Source organism: Vanessa tameamea, chromosome 4 (assembly GCF_037043105.1).
Source record: "Vanessa tameamea isolate UH-Manoa-2023 chromosome 4, ilVanTame1 primary haplotype, whole genome shotgun sequence".
NCBI lineage: Eukaryota > Metazoa > Arthropoda > Insecta > Lepidoptera > Nymphalidae > Vanessa > Vanessa tameamea.
The window spans coordinates 6,968,449-6,986,356 of record NC_087312.1 but is presented as its reverse complement, the minus strand read 5'-3'; the positions used below and the strand labels follow the sequence as shown (position 1 = coordinate 6,986,356).

The following is a 17,908-nucleotide window of genomic DNA, read 5'->3' as shown; positions in this document are numbered from 1 at the left end:
GCTGTGACTTGCATGGGTCGAATGAAATTCTGAATGAAAGACATCACAATTTTTCAAAATATTCAGACTGTAAGGGTACTTTTGAAGGCCACAACACATCGACATCAAAATAACTTTATCTTCGGAAATAATGATTAAACAAATAAAAAAACTACGAAAATTTTATAAAATTAACCATTAATTTATTATTATAGCCATAAAACCGGTAGTACAGTAATACAGAAATCTATAACCACTCAGATGTAGTTGATTAAGGATGTATAATAGACAGTAGTTTGGTAAAGATGTTCTTAGTAGTCTTACAAAACTCATATTTTGTAGTATGCTCTACAGAGCAATAGTAAATGTGTTATATTCTAAAACAATTCCTTAACTTCAGACATAGGATTTATGTTTTACAAACAGCAACTACCGAGGTGTATCGGGAACGCATTTACGAGTTGCCGGGGTCACCAGATACCGACAAATTGCTCGTAAATTCCTGAATGTTCCATTTTTCTTTTATCATTATGATTAATAATAGCGTATTAGTAAATCTCTGAAGTAATAAAAATTACTTCTACGCTTCTTTTATAAGTTTACATACAACAGATAAATTCCGTTTTTACAAGCTTTTATTGAAGTTATTTTTTGTAAGTTCTTTTGATCAAATCTAACAAAATGAATTAGAACCATTTCCTCTTATCCTATGGATTTGAAATTTGATATGTTGGCTCAGTTCTGATGGCAATGTATTCTTCTAGTAAACGTTATCTTGTTCTACAATCAGGATTGGCCCCAGACGTAATTCTAAACAAGAAATACTATGTTTACTCTTGGACTATATAGCTTGTTTTCTTTTTACTATTTATGTATTTGTATTTTATGTTTTTGATTCAGGCTTCGGTATTGTTATAAATGAACCGTTTTATTGAATGAGCATATTTTCGTTAAAAGATGATGTTAATTGCTTTATCTTAGTATAAAATGTGTTCTTGTATGGTTTTTACACGTGGTAGCGTGTAATGAGCGCAAGGCGCGGGGAGGCGGCGCGCGGGTCGCAGGACGGACGCTGCGGGATGTGCGAATGGCCGTTATCGCTTGGGACACTGCAATGATTGTTTATCCAGCCCGTTCCTTGAATTGCAACTAATGACTCACTCGTTCTATAATCGACGGCTGCTGTAATACCTACTACAAAATGCTGTCATCAGACCCTACCAAAAAGTGTTTAGTTCGGTTAGACATTCATGAAATTACGAAATAGGCTTTGGAATTCACAACACCTATATATATATTTTTATTTATATCTGTAAACACTTAACTCATTAGTAATTATTATAACTATAAGTAATTACAATAGAAATATTAATAATCTTACAATGTATATATGTATATAAAAGCATATCATTCAATGTTAGTTGAATTCAATCATCATAGTCATCCACCCAACCTCACCGCATCAAATTCTTTATGAGATAGCACATTCCTAAAATCAAATGACACTTCGAATTACCGCAGTACCTACTCTAATACCTATAAGTATATGATTGTAAGCGTTACCTATTCGAATAGCTGTTTGTTATTCGAATTTGATTGTATTATAATATGTCATGATATGATTGTAATATATCAATCGACGAATCGTCGTTAATCGAATAGTCAGTTTAATATATTTTATAAATGGTTAAATTCACGCAGTACATAAGTAGAATCTACAAACTCGTAACAAAAAATGTATTAATTATATTCAAAATATCTTTTTCCGTTGTCAAAACGGTTAATATTCAATAATCAATATTCTAGAAAAGGCAAGTCATTATGTAATGTTTTGTAATTGGTATCAACTTAATTCGATCAGTCATAACATAAAACCAATATGTATTATAACTAATCATGCTGTCACCAAAATTATTAATATTTATCGTTCAATCATCATCATTCATCATTCATGATGATCATCATTGATGTCCCAGTAGTTAGAATAGAAATAAAATTGGAGGTTCATAGCCGTATATAACTACATAATTTTCATTTGAATTTTAATTCATCTCGTGGTTAGCAATGAAGGAAAACATCGTAAGGATACTTGCCTGTGTCGAATACTGTATAAAATCTGTCAACTGCGTATCCACCAACCAAGGCTTTTCAAAAGGAAAAGTCTTAGACCACCCGTACAATATTTACAGGCTGCGCTACTGTTACTTATATTTCATTCAGGATTTAAAATCCTTTAATTATACTTTAATTAAACTTTAATTATATTGAAAAATACCTACAATAAATATGTAAAATAATAGCATAACTCTTTTATAAAATTTTCTTGAATAATTGAAATACTAATTCTACTCCTAAAATATTAATATTAAACTTAAAAATTGTAAATCTACGTATTAAAAACACGCAAATACTGAATTACTAAATAGCAACAATTATTGTTATTACACAATAAGTGTTATTTCAATTACAAGTAGAGTTAATTAATTACTGCGTAAATTCGGACTTACTCTGAATAAAGGCGAAAATATTCATTAGAGCTTTCACGCCACAATAATATAATTGTTGTGATGTGTAATTCGTCATTGTGTTTCTTAGTTAAGTTAATTATTATTAACGAACTGCACCATCAAGGTTACTATTTGCTTCCATAATAAATAGGTTACTAGGCGTCAGACAATAAAATGATTAAAGATAACAATATAGCATCTGCAAATACTATTTAGGCGCAGACCGGTTCGGTTTAACCATTAAAATAAATGAACATACATTTAAGGATGACATCATATTATTTATTGCGCCAGTAAAATAAAATCCGCGCTAAAGTTAATAAACCACGACACTAAAATTAATTAAAATATTATTATTAATTAAAAAATTATAAGCTAAATAAATATAAATGTTGTTCGAGGAGTTCGTAATTCATGTGTTACCCTTTTTCTTATTAATAATATAATAGCATGGTGTTTTAGGTTAAATTAAACATTTGTTTAAATTACCCTTAAGCATTTAATTTATAACAAATGAAGCTAATAAGTAAGACTGATGTGAACGCGATTAATTAAAAATAGACACTGTTCTATTTTTCCGGGATAAATAAAGTTATACATTGACTGGAATGAAGCTTTTCAGCAAGACGATGATTTACTAACATTTTTAAATGCACTTTTCGATATACACGAAACATAGCGACATTAATCTGAATTTACCTTCATAAAAAAGACCATAAATTATAAAACATGAAGCGAAGCAACAAAGTCGTAAATTATATTCATCAATTTAAACTCAGATTGAGCTATGATTCTATCCCGCATTTCATTTACGTGTATACTAACATTAATGCTGAAGTAAGTCTGTCTGTCAATTTGTTACCATTGTTGCAGTTGGCAGTGAGGTAATCTGGGAATTGAATTAATTAGATAAGGGGAAAAGATATTGACGTGTTGTCCCGCCAAAATGTAATTAGTAATATTATGTAATGTACACTTTATTCAATTTCCTATTTTGTTTATGGTTATGAATCGAAATCCTTCTTAATTGATGTCGGATAAACATATAATAATATTTTTCTTCTAATATAATTTATACGTTCTATAAAAAAACGTAACTACGTTTTTTTATAGAATGACTGACTTATGAATCAGAAATGTATTTTAAAAGATTTATTGACGTAAAATGTGATCAAAAATGATATAAGTACATGATGTATTTGAAAATATCTTGTTTAGGTCATATATAAGAGATCGATAAATTTGTCTATATCATGTGGTGTCAAGTATTTTCTTAAGTTATTTATAAACGCACATAAAGCATAACAAAATTGACTTCATGAAAAATAAAAAAAAATGCACATCTTATGACGTTCATTGAATCGGAAAAAAAAACAATTTTACATAATTGCCCAATCAAAGTTATACGAAATATATATTTACCATAAGTCCTTTAGTTTATTATAAATAATAATTAAGCGACACATAGTACTATAATAATGAAACTGATTTATTAAAAAATAAAACAATTTGTGAAGTGTTTTCAGGTTTCACAACTAATTGACGAGAAAAGTTTCTAGACCATTCTTTTTACGTTTCTATCACATTAGATAAATTTAAAAAAATAAATTGGTCCATTAAGTTTTTTTTACAACGATATGCACACTATCTTGATTACGTGAACTAACAAGAGTATAATAATAAAAATAGTTGCCGAAATGGGGCAATATTTTTGATTAAACGCGCACATAATTACATAAGATTGATATATTATATGCACGTTTCCTATATGACTATTGAGTCCATATATTACAAGCCTGTATTAATTTATACGTTTTTGAAATTGACGAGCCGTATAAGAATCAACTGTATATTAAATTGCGTCTTGCAAATTTAGCAATTTCTTTACGACAATTTTATAAATTGGTATCATTCTTCTTAATAAATAATGTATTTTTGCTCATTCTATATAATTACAAGAAATTTGATTTCTGCTGAAATTCTCACAAATGGCTCTATATTATGATTGTTAAAGATGACATATAGATTATAGATTAAAACACATATATGTTATTATAAGAAGATCAGTAGGCTACACTCGTATATCAAAGGACTGACTGGAGCATAAAGATAGCCGTCAACGAAATATGCCACCAAGGTTCAGTGCCATATAATTAAATCTGTATTTTAATTACTTTCTAAAAATGTAATTGGAATTGGTATTTTAAATACCTGACTGATTTATTTTTTAATTAATAGTTCGCTCTTCAAAATACATTTAGCATAAAGCTTACTATTTTACAAAATTATATAGGAATAGGAAAACTAATGAAAAACTTCCAAGTTTCAAGCGTTTAAGTTAAAATCGTTCTTGGAGGAGGGCATTTGTCACAATAAATTGCAATTAATTATATTTAAATAATGAAAATGTTTAAAACACAGTATTTTGATTATGTATTTTATAATTCAAATTCATTTTGTATTAAAAACGCGCAAAAATATTTTGAAATTTGTATTTTAATTAAAGCAAAGTAGGTACGTGATTTTCCTATCTCTGTTTATATGAATATATATAATATAATCCAACGGTTTCCTTAAATAGAGGAAACAAGCGACCTAAAATTCCATCCTCAGGGTAGACATTTTTCATAAAATGAAACCTCGACCTATATACATATAAGTATAGATATTTACTTGTATATAAAAATAGGCAAAGACTAAACAGTTTTTATTTTATACCTTTTGACCATTTGTCAACCGACTTACTTTATTTTTTGTTTGGTAGCAATTGATATACTTCAGTGTTACCGATAAAAAAAAATGGATTAAAACATATACATGAGAAAACGTAAAAAAATAGACGAAATAAGAACCCGCTATAAACTCAGATAAAAGATAATAATAAAATACCAATATAATACAATACACTAGCTTCACACGGCTTCACATGGGTGCTACTTATTAATAACTAACCCGTCTCGATATATATAATATTTTAGATTGAAGAACGAATATAAAAAGAAAAATTGATGTTTTTTTTTCGACGAGGACAACATATGAATACTTTTGTAACTTACAAAAACATATTTGAGAAATTAAATAATGCTCTCTTTTGTAACGATCGAAGGTTTTGTGCTATATTAAAAAGTAGGAAGTAACTTTTACACTCACGGTGGCAACGTATGTATGTCAGAGGTCCTGCCGATAAGGCACGTTCCTAGTGGTACTACTACATTTATGTTCTTGATCTGCCGTTACTTTATAATCACTTTCCCAAACACAATTAGTGTATAAAAAGTATTTTTAAAAATTAATTTACTATTAAATTAAAATAAATTATATTTAAGCCAAATCTATGAGTTACATTTATTCAATAAAAAAATCAAGCGGAAAAAATACTAACCATATTCAATCGATTTACAGGTTATTTGCAACCAGACTGTATGTGATTGTACTGGTCTTAAAGGTGACCGTGGAGACCAAGGTTATCGAGGAATACCAGGTCCTCAGGGTGACTATGGAGACGATGGACCTGAAGGTCGTATCGGGGTACCAGGAGAACCTGGCGAATGGGGCCAACAAGGTGACTACGGCGACAAAGGAGAACGGGTATGAATTTATATTTCAATGGTTAATAAAACATACGCAACGAATTATTATTATATTATTAATATTCCTTGCACATTTAGTTGCACCAAAATGCAATACAATTAAATGTAATATGTTTTCAGGGTATTGATGGACCTTATGGAGTTAGAGGATATACTGGACCCCAGGTAATTTGAATAATTAAAATTAACTTGTTGTATTACGCAGTTGGTGTTGATGTCGAATGCGGTTTTTATACCTACATATAACGTTATCATACTTTCGTATTATTTTGTGTTCTCTAGGGTCAAATCGGGTTAGAAGGTATACGGGGCTTAGCGGGACTAGATGGATGTAGTGGTGTAGATGGTGAAATAGGAGTTCCGGGACCGCAAGGGTACCCGGGGGATAGAGGGTTGCCTGGACCATATGGAGAAAAAGGATTACAAGGCTTAGCTGGAGAAGGAGGAGTAAATTCAAGAGGTGCTAAAGGAGACCAAGGTGATTTCGGACGACATGGACTCATTGGTCCGCCAGGTCCAACTGGATGGAGAGGGGATAGCGGCCCGCCAGGTGAAGATGGTGATCAGGTAAAACTTTTAAAAATTGGAATAAACTATTTCAAATGAATAAACACAATATATTTGACATAATATTATTTATTACTTAAGGGATCCATGGGTTTTCGAGGAGAAATAGGATATAGAGGGGATACTGGTGATGACGTTGTAGGCCCACCAGGAGAAAAAGGAGATCAAGGAGAAATCGGTGAACCTGGAAGACCAACAGAAGTAGTTTATATCGACCATGTACAACAAAACTTTACTATCTTAGCAAAAGGAAATAAAGGTGATAAAGGATATCAAGGTGCTCAGGGTGTTAAGGGATTGAAAGGAGAACTAGGTTCTACAGGTGCTCCGGTAAGCTATTTAAATTTATAATTTTTAAAATTGCCGTTGACAACATATTCAATGCTTAGACGTAATTATTGTCGTAGCTAAAAAATCACTTACTCATTTAATAACCTACTGTTTTTATTATAAAAAGGGACGTTATGGAACTAATGGACCTCAAGGCTACAAAGGTGATCAAGGTGTTGAGGGTCCCAGGGGTAAAACTGGTTATCGTGGTAAAGCTGGACCTCTTGGACCGAAAGGTGATAAAGGTTGGCCAGGATATGATGGACCAAATGGAGAAGATGGTCTTTCTGGAGCAATTGGAGAAGATGGTAAACCAGGTATACCTGGTGAACAAGGGCCAATGGGAGAAGTAGGAATTTACGATGAAAGATTAAATGAACCACTTTTACCTGGCTCAATGGGACCGCAAGGACCAATTGGTTACGGTGGTCCTATAGGACTTAGAGGTGCTGATGGTGTTCCTGGATTACCTGGTATAATGGGCCCATCGGGGTTGCCTGGTACTAAAGGTCTTCCTGGTAGAGCAGGGCCACCTGGAACCTCTGTAAAAGGAGAACCTGGAGACGATGGTTTTAAAGGTTTGCCTGGACCCATGGGCCCAATGGGCAAACCCGGTCTTCCCGGTGTTCTGGGACCTAAAGGTTTTAAGGGAGCAACTGTAGTAGGTCCAGATGGAGAGGGAGGTGAACCAGGAATGGATGGATTGCCAGGTTTAAGAGGTGATAGAGGAGAGGTAGGGTATATGGGACCACCAGGTTATCCTGGACGTGGTGTAACTGGTGTTGGTCCACCAGGAGATGATGGGCCAATAGGTCGTCCAGGAGCAGTTGGTGACCCAGGAGAACCCGGAAGACCAGGTTTTCTTGGATATAAAGGAGACCGTGGTGACGATTGTCCTTACTGCCCATCAGGTACACATATATTACTAATTAAACAGTTACAAAATATAAGTATTTTTATACGTTAAGTTATAATATATAATATTAAAAGCATTTACAAAATTTCTTTATTTTTCTTCAATTATGGCCAAATGAATGGATTTATTTTGTGAAATAATTATTACGCTACATGAATGTGCTGTAACGTTGCAATAAATATAGTTTTTTATTTTAGGTCTACCTGGATCTAAGGGACAAAGAGGAGATGATGGTTTTCCAGGCCAAAAGGGTTACCCAGGATTCGAAGGTTTACCTGGCCCTCGCGGACAAAAGGGACAATCGGGTTTACCAGGTTTACATGGACCACCAGGTCCAAAGGGTAATAAAGGTCAATCGGGAATGGCCGGAGCACAAGGACCGAAAGGACGGAAAGGTCTGCTTATACAACCGCCACTCTCTTTAACTAAAGCTGAACCTGGACCCCGTGGTAACCCAGGCAAGTACAGAACAATACATTATAAAACTTGAAAAAAGTATTACTTTATCATTTTTTTGTTGAACGGACTAAATTCGTAGATTTTATTGGATAAATAGTTAAAACATTGACTTCTGAATGTTTTGCCAGTGCTTCTCGCTGGAATCCAGAATGCAGAAGCCGAAATACTTAATTATACCGAAATACTACAGTAATGATTGAGAGGTGGTAGAATTTAGTTCATTACATATATTTTTTTTAAATAACAAATAATTTTGAATTGACAAAAAATATATCAATTTATTTTACAAAATACGGTTATTTTTTCTGAAAGCATATCAAGCAAAGTGCAACCGAGAATATTTTTTACTGAAAACTACTAAAATGAACTCAAATTAAAACATATACAATAACATCAAAATATATGAAATACAGGTTTTGCTGGTAGTCCTGGCTTTCGCGGCGATCCTGGTTGGCCTGGACCACCTGGCCCTCATGGCTTTAAGGGTCTCAAAGGCTTAATGGGTGATGAAGGTTTCGCTGGTTCACCTGGTCGTAATGGATCTAAAGGCCGAGATGGATTACCTGGATGGGATGGGACAAATGCTGATGTACCAATGGCTTTTCTTTTTGGTGAAAAGGGAGATATAGGCATAAAGTAGGTACAAATGTGTGAGGTATCTTAGACTAATTAGATTTCCTTATAGAGTAGCCGTGTGCCCGATGAGATAACCCATATAATATATTATTTAGAAATCCACCCATTTTTAAATTATTTTCTTAGGCATAATATAATTCCTAAAAATCAATTTCCATATTTCTAACATCGAAAATGACAAATTACCTACAAACTTTCATGTTCCATTTAATCCTCAGTAGAGGAATTTCAAAAAATCCATTTTAGTGCTACATTCCATATGGAATTCAAGTGTAAAATTTCACCCTGAAAGACCCACCGATGTAGGCTGTGCGTTGTACGTCAATCAGTTCATTTATTTTTTTATTCAGTGGATAACTAAAATTTAAACGATTTGATAAATCGTCAAACTTACTTTACGTAAAGATTCACCTCTTACTTTCAAAATATTACTACTATTGATAAAAAAAAATATCAACTGACAAATCAACCACAACATCACAGTAATATATGGCGCTATAATATATATATACACATATATTGGTTGGAATTCTGATTTCTGATTCGGATTGTTTATATACTGTCGGTCATAAAGGTCTTGACAATGTTAGCGGGTAGAGTACTAAAACACAACCTTTGTTAGTTTCAGTTAATTTTTAATTCCATTTTTTTTTCTAAGGGGAGAACGGGGTGAACCTGGAGAAGATGGCTTAAAAGGTGACGCTGGAGACGCGCTTGGTTTTGAAATCAATTCAAAGGGACAGAAAGGAATAACAGGACCACCTGGAATACGTGGTTCGTATTTTGATATTATTAATAAAATCTTCTATTTCTTTATAAATTAAGTAGTCGGACGGACAATGGGCCATCTGATTGTAAGTGGTCACCACCGCCCATAGACGTTGAAGCCGTAAGAAATATAATCCATCGTGAAATCGCGAATGCGCCAACTAACTTAATAACGAAGATGTTATATCCCTTGTGCTTATTGTCACACTGGCTCATTCGACCGTCCAATCGGAAAACAACAATACAATGGAATGCTCCTTGGCGGTAGAATATGTGATGAATTGATAGTAACTACGTGGAGGAGTCAAAGATAGATACAAAGTTCTACCATGAAATAAAACATTTGAGTACCGACGTAATAACACAGTTTAAAATGTTAAATATAGAAAGAAACCCTGTTTCTAAAATATTATCGTGAAATCTACACATTTAAAGAATACAGAATAATCACTATACAATAGTTGGACCATTATGTTGATAGGCGACCATCTTTTGACTATCTTACACTAAACATTTTTTTTACAAAAAATGAAATAATTTCAATCGACTACTTACTTCTGTTCGATTTCCTTTATCAAATATTGCTATTTAATATTAAATTGAAAAAAGTTCTTAGTTAGGCGCGCGTTTTTGTTTATTAATCAAATATGATATCATAACGTATATATTTTTATTAGTATTAATTAAATTATATACTAATAATGTCGTATTCAAACGTTGATAGAAAGAATAATTATTTGTCTTATATATACCGTCAAATTTCAAACTGTCATTTCTCGCTTGTCTTATCGTGTGATACTATTTTCGTATTTTTACACTCGATAACAAGAAATTATTAATATGATGTATTATAAAATAATTATAGAATTATTTATGAAGCCTGAATGTATAAAAGAATGCAATAATATTTAATTATATGTTTCATAAGGTATAAGAATCTAGTAACAGGTAAAAAAATTATATCGTTTAACCACATAATAGGCTGGAAGAGAATTGTTAACGATAAAATCCAACGATTTCTTATAATTAGAGGGCTAACATGAAAATATTTTAATAACATGTATAATGTACTTGCGATCGTAAGTTTGAGTAGGAAATTGTAATTTCAAATCACGACTACTAATATTGTGTCTTATTCTTAGCATAAAAAAATATGTTGAAATAAATGGTATAGATATCATATTTTAAGTACAATCTGGAGCACTATACAACTTGGCTCATCTCGTTTTTTACTAATAGCAACAATTGAAATTGTTCATGACTATATCTTGAAAAATATTAATAAATAAAGATTGAATTTTTTTCGTAAAATGAGCTGTAAATGAGGTATTTTGTAAAACCATTCACATTACAAACATTATTCACGCTGTGAACCTGCCGTGCATTCCTTCCGAAATTCAAATATGAGTTGTACTCATAGGTTACCTAATTTTGATTATTGGAATGATTGTGATTAATTATATATTTCTTATACTCATGCAAATAAAAAAATATACAAATATCGGCAAAATATCACAATATTTACACAACAATTTTTACTATTATAATTAAACTAAACCTAAAATGATTACGATATTTGATTACAAGTAGACAATGATGTTTTAGTTCTAACATATTAACGTTTGAACTTCATTTTAATTATTATAACGTAATCAGATTGCGGCATTCATTTGTCAGAAAAAGATTATTTATTTTTCGTGATAATTATGACTTTCACATATACTTAATGCGTCGAACTGTTATCCAGGGTTTACTGGAAGAAAGGGAGAAGCTGGAGATATTGGATACGGCGGATTTCAAGGTCGAAGAGGTGACATGGGTATCCCAGGTATTTCACAACAAGGACCTATAGGTGCTAGAGGATTTCCTGGTGATAAAGGTGACACTGGTCCCTATGGAGAACCAGGTAATCCAGGACAACAAGGACCAATAGGATTCTCTGCAGAAAAGGGAAAAAAAGGGTCACGTGGAGATGTCGGTTACTCTATTATATATGGTGAAAGAGGCATTGACGGAACAAAGGGGGATGCGGGAGATGAGGGCCCATCTGGATACCCGGGATCACCTGGCCGAGCTGGAGTAATGGGATCTAAAGGAGAAACAGGAATTCCCGGAGACACTGGTCCACTAGGCCCATTCGGACCTCCGGTAAGTGTTTTTGATGTCGTATTGTTTTAGTAAAAATATTTACAAGCAAAATATAATTTTAATTTGGTGTAAAATAAGACAACTCATGGTATCGCTATGTTCCGCTTGAACAGCTTCAATATCGATCAATAAAGTTGACAACGTACCATCAGATGGTTAAATTGCCCATATTAGATCTGGCATCCTATTAGATATGTGATTTATTTTATAACTTTAACAATATATCTGAAATATTTAAAAAAAATGTAATTAAATTTTAATAAAAAAAAACCTTGCGGTTCGCTTACATGATTATAATAAATTAGCTATGTTTTTGGTTCAAAAACGAATGAATGACGTTATCATAATGTGTCTAACAAATTATAAAGAAAATCTGAACCTGCCAGAAAGACAAGGAAGAATTTGAAGATTCTATTCGATTTATTGAGAATTAAGATATTATGAAGACCATTTTTTTATTTCATTCTTAACAATGAGGCATGGTATGTGGTAGATTCGTAACAATTAGAGATACTCATAACCTTCGAGTGGCAACAGCATAGCAGCGCGCTATGCGATACGATTGAGCCTTGGTAGTATTTTAGAAAATTTCTAATAACATAATATGTTTAAATGTTTAAATATTAATAATAAAATTTTATTTAAGTTAACTATTTAATAAAACTGTAATAAAAAAAACTCGAAATTAAATTTTTGTCTAAAATATTATGTATGCTGTAGTCATTTAGGCAACTGGATCGATGTTAAATACATAACGTTTTTACAATTAAAACAGAATTAGATGTAGGTAGTAGCTCCTGCTACTTATGATTCTACAGGTTGGCTTATTTGAATTAACAATATAACAAAACATTGTATTTGCAGTAGCCATTTCTCGTGTAATTAAATTTATGTTATTTATAACAGGGTCGAAAAGGTCAACCAGGAATAGTGGTACAAGGAGCTCGTGGACTACCTGGCATACCTGGAAGACCCGGATTTATTGGCATAATCGGTCAACCAGGCTTACAAGGAAATCATGGTTTACAAGGTGATGTTGGGCAAAAAGGAACAAAAGGTGAAGCGGGCCTAATTGGAATTAGAGGGTGGACTGGCGAACGAGGTTTTCCAGGAATCGTCGGATTTCAAGGATTTATAGGAAGACCTGGTATTCATGGAGAAACTGGGGAGCGAGGTGTGTCAGGTATTACAGGAAATAGAGGTTTACCAGGTAAGCCAGGACTACGCGGATTACAAGGAAATAAGGGACCTTATGGTGATGCAGGTAATCCTGGTGAAGATGGCTTAGATGGATGGCCCGGTGTGAAAGGACAAATAGGAGATATAGGTTTCATGGGTCTTCAAGGTATACGTGGAGAAAACGCTTCTAAAGGTATGAAAGGTGATATAGGAAACCCAGGTTATAGAGGACTCGATGGAAGGCCCGGAATTTATGGTCAAAAAGGAAGAAAGGGTGATAGAGGAAGTCGTGGATTTGATATAAGGGGACGTGATGGCCTTAAAGGTCTACCAGGTAACACAGGAATACCAGGTCGACAAGGATTAAAGGGAATTAAAGGACAAATTGGCGATTACGGTGAAGAGGGTACGAAAGGCCCGATCGGAGATAAAGGTTATGAAGGCCTTCCTGGTCAACCTGGATTACCAGGATATAATGGACCTAAAGGCATGCAAGGAGGTATAGGTTTTGCTGGAAGATCTGGACTGAAAGGCGATTATGGCGATAGTGGTGAACCTGGTCAGATGGGTGTGCCTGGTTTCCCTGGCGATGTTGGGTTACCTGGACTTGAAGGGATTAGAGGTGACATGGGTCCTAAAGGAGAACGCGGTGACATAGGTCCAAGCAGTTATTCGCCAGCAACAAAAGGTGAAATGGGTGATATAGGAATGGAAGGATTAGAAGGTTTACCTGGAGATAGAGGAGATGTAGGTTTCACTGGAATTAAAGGTTTTAAAGGAGAACAAGGTGACATAGGGTTTCAAGGAGAGTTTGGTGATGATGGACTACCTGGTCTTAAGGGACAATCTGGAGATATTGGCCCTCCTGGCTTACCTGGTCTTGATGGAATTAATGCAGTACAGGGCGAAAAAGGTAAAAATGGAATAGATGGGCTTCCTGGGTGGCCTGGTTCAATGGGACAAAAAGGTGCTCCGGGTGAAAATGGAGCTGATGGCCCGGAAGGAACTCGTGGTCATCCTGGATTGAGTTTCCAAGGACCAAAAGGCATAACAGGAAGTGTTGGTCGCCCTGGAAGACGTGGAAACATGGGTATACCTGGTGCTCGAGGTATGGAAGGAAATCCTGGTTTCATGGGACCTAAGGGCGAAATTGGTGAACCTGGATTTGCTATAAGTCCTAAAGGGGAAAGAGGAGATTATGGTATACCTGGATTTAATGGCATAAAAGGTATGCGAGGAGACAATGGTGATTCTGGTTTAAATGGCTATCGAGGATATATGGGAGAAGTAGGTATGAAAGGTCTAATAGGTGATGAGGGTGAAGACGGTTTACAAGGATATTTGGGTCTTAAAGGTATTAAAGGTGAAAGAGGCGACACTGTCCTCCCTCATGAAGTAAACCCTGGAGAACAAGGTGATATAGGTATAGCAGGCTTTGATGGCCGCGACGGAGTTCCAGGAGCACCTGGTAGCTTTGGACAAAATGGACTTCCCGGTTTCAAGGGTGAAATTGGTGATTTGGGCGAATTAGGACCTTCTGGTTATCCTGGACCTCAAGGAGAACAGGGCCTGATAGGTCGACGAGGAGAAGTTGGATTTGATGGATCGCGTGGACCTCCAGGGCTTCCCGGAACACCGGCTCCGCCACCACCTATACCAAAATCGAGAGGTTTTTACTTTGCAGTCCATTCACAAACAAGAATGATTCCTCAATGTCCTTCTGGGACATCACCTATGTGGGATGGATTCTCATTGATACACATAGTCGCTAGCGCCAAAGCACATGGCCAAGATTTAGGTAAGTCACGGATGATTAAAAATCATGCTCGAATCTCAGGCTTTAATGTTTATTATATAATATACCCTCAAATAAACATTTAGATTGGAAAGATTTGTTAATTAAAAAAATTGGCATAAAATTCAGCTTTAATAAACATTATTTTAGTTTAAGTAAAGTAATTATTTTAGTTTGCAATAGTTTAATAAAATATCTGATTTTGTTACAATGCGAGCACAGGAAAGCAAGAAGTATGGAGAATCTACCATAAAATTTCTTTTTTTTTTAACAAGAGTCATGTAATATCATTATATATATATATATATATATATTTGTATTCATAATCCTATCGTTCCATTAACTGTTTATTTTTATTAAGAAACACATTACAAAGAAAATTTCCTACAGGTGCCCCTGGAAGTTGCTTACGAAGATTTTCTACGATGCCTTTCATGTTTTGTAACATTAACAACGTATGTGATTTCGCCCAAAGAGAAGACTATAGTTTCTGGCTATCAACACCGGAACCTATGCCAATGGCTATGACGCCAATTCAAGCTAGAGATGTAGGGTCATATATTTCAAGGTGAGTTATTAACTTTAAAAAAATATTAAAAAACAAAGCATTTTGAGTTATACAAGTTTGTTTAAAAATATCACGAAGCCAGGCAGGCAAGTCTCAGTCCAGGGTACAAGGAGTACAAAAAACCCGAGCAACATGCGTAGGTAGCGCCTTGCTCATGATGGTCAAGACTTAGAGCATCAGCAGGGAAATATTTTTTTTGGGGGAGATTGCCTAACAATAATTGTACCCGGGCGATAGTTAGGATGCATGTAGAATGTATTTATTAATTAATAATTTATATTTCATTTTTGTCTAACAATAAAAAATCACATAATGAAAACATATTGTTAAAGATGTCAAGTATGTGAATCATCGACAAGAACTATAGCTTTGCATAGTCAAAATAACACGGTGCCAATGTGTCCGAGCGGCTGGGAAGAGTTATGGATAGGATATAGTTTCCTTATGGTAAGTAACAATGTTATTAAATTAATATATTTCGGTTTTGTTTATTATACAGTTCGTTTTGGAAGAATATAATATAATAAAAATAGAGCCAACTTAACCACCCCTCTCTCTTCTGTCTCTTCTCGTGGGTGTCATAACAGGCAACGTTGTCTGCGTTTGGTGACGGGAAACCAACGCACTAGTAAAACCATTCCCATAATAACGTTAAAAGTAAAAAATGTTCTTTCTTGCAGTTTACAAACTGAACAAACTTAAGTAAATATAATAAGTCGAAGTGAATAATTATGTATAAGTTTGACTTAATTATTACATGAATGCGATCACTTTTACTACAGTTACATAAATACGGCGGCATTGATTCGTGTACTAGTAGTTTTTCCAAGACCCTTTAAATAGTCAAAGTCATCCCTATTTATAAACAACGTAGCAAAAATCGGTACTAGTTAGTACGTAATTAGTTTCTGCATTTTCAGTCATGTCAAAAAAAAATCGATAAACTCAATTATAAAATTGTCTAGATTATATTTTTGGCTCATTTTTTAAAATACCCACAATTATTACTCCCCTAAATTTGAGTTATTCTATAAATAGCGCACGTTCAAAAATACCATGCATGAATTTCCATTTCAGTAAAGAAAAAAATATACTTAAAATATGGAATTTTATAAATTCGCTTAAAAGTTAATATTTGCATATATTATTTAGGAAACAATATCTATGTATTCCAGCGATTAGCTTGTTAAGTAATATTTAGCGTATTTTTTGCATTACCTCCTAAATATATATCTTGCATTGCAATTTGTTGATATAATTATATGTATTTACAATATTAATATTTTGTTTTCAGCATACGGCTGGAGCAGATGCAGCGGGACAGAGTCTAATTTCACCTGGTTCATGTCTCCGCGAATTTAGAACTCAACCGTTTATTGAATGCAACGGACTCGGTCGGTGCAACTACTTCGCTACGGCAGTATCATACTGGTTGTCGACCATTGATGACGACAAAATGTTCCAAAAACCAGAGCAACAAACTTTAAAGTCAGATCAAGTGTCTAAAGTCAGCCGGTAAATATATTTTTTAAATTACAGACAAACGAATCTCAAATTACTTAGCATTATTAGAATCAATTGAATAGCGATAAGGGATAACATTATTATCTTAACTGTTATTCCAAATTAGTTTTTTTTTTTACGATTCATCATTGGATCATGTTCCATCCACATATTTTGTTATAAAAAGAAAATGTTTGAATTACAATTACTGGCACAAAAACGACCACCGACGTACCCACCGTACACTGTTCGTATGCGGGTTGGTGGTTTAATGTTTTCTTCACTGCCGAACTCAGATTTTTTTTTTTAATTATGAGTACAAAATAAGCACATGAAAATTTAGTGATGCTTGCCCGGGTTTGAATCCCCTACCATTGTGTAAGTTTCACGGGTTCTAGCCACTGGATCATGACGGCTCTACATTAACTTACATTAACTAGTCTTTTTGCCTTTTTTACATAAGTGCAGGATAAAAATAATATATATTTTATAAATACTAAGTTATAGAAGGTGCGTTGTAAAATAATATTACTTACACTAAGACCTTGCGAAAGTGTTTTAAGTTAATCCTAATTATTCCAATTTCTCTGTATTCAGATGTGCAGTATGTATGAGACGACAACCGGGCCCGACTGCGAAAACAGCGTATCAAGGCAGCGCCGGGGCAGTGGAGGCTGTCCCGAACGAGGCACGTCGCCGACCGTTCTATCGAGGCAGACATCGCGTAGGCGGCCAACGACATATTCGTGGCAGAGCTCGTTATTAAATAGGCTATTACTCATGAATTATACAGTATAAAATAGAAACTTACAAGAATAGGTGTCCTTAAAACTTATGCGAGTACTTAGTCAATAAAATATGAAGGTATTTATGCTTATTGTGCCACTTATATACGATTAAAAATAAACGAAAAGTCATAACACTGTCGATACGCATTTAAATAAATTTAATTTAATTTTAATA

At 34.0% G+C, this 17,908-nt stretch overlaps 1 protein-coding gene across 1 annotated transcript in view; it reads left to right on the top strand.

Annotated features, from left to right (window-relative positions):
* The window catches only part of LOC113394556 (collagen alpha-1(IV) chain-like), a 27,538-nt gene extending 9,630 nt beyond the window's left edge, over positions 1 to 17,908 (top strand). The window contains exons 2-15 of the mRNA XM_026631905.2: positions 5,889 to 6,074; positions 6,197 to 6,241; positions 6,359 to 6,643; positions 6,725 to 6,973; positions 7,101 to 7,884; positions 8,087 to 8,347; positions 8,762 to 8,984; positions 9,643 to 9,758; positions 11,500 to 11,900; positions 12,807 to 14,877; positions 15,265 to 15,442; positions 15,775 to 15,889; positions 16,737 to 16,957; positions 17,543 to 17,908. Of these exons, the coding sequence (XP_026487690.2) occupies positions 5,889 to 6,074; positions 6,197 to 6,241; positions 6,359 to 6,643; positions 6,725 to 6,973; positions 7,101 to 7,884; positions 8,087 to 8,347; positions 8,762 to 8,984; positions 9,643 to 9,758; positions 11,500 to 11,900; positions 12,807 to 14,877; positions 15,265 to 15,442; positions 15,775 to 15,889; positions 16,737 to 16,957; positions 17,543 to 17,711 (5,304 nt within the window). The 3' untranslated portion in view covers positions 17,712 to 17,908. The remainder of the gene's footprint in view (positions 1 to 5,888; positions 6,075 to 6,196; positions 6,242 to 6,358; positions 6,644 to 6,724; positions 6,974 to 7,100; positions 7,885 to 8,086; positions 8,348 to 8,761; positions 8,985 to 9,642; positions 9,759 to 11,499; positions 11,901 to 12,806; positions 14,878 to 15,264; positions 15,443 to 15,774; positions 15,890 to 16,736; positions 16,958 to 17,542) is intronic.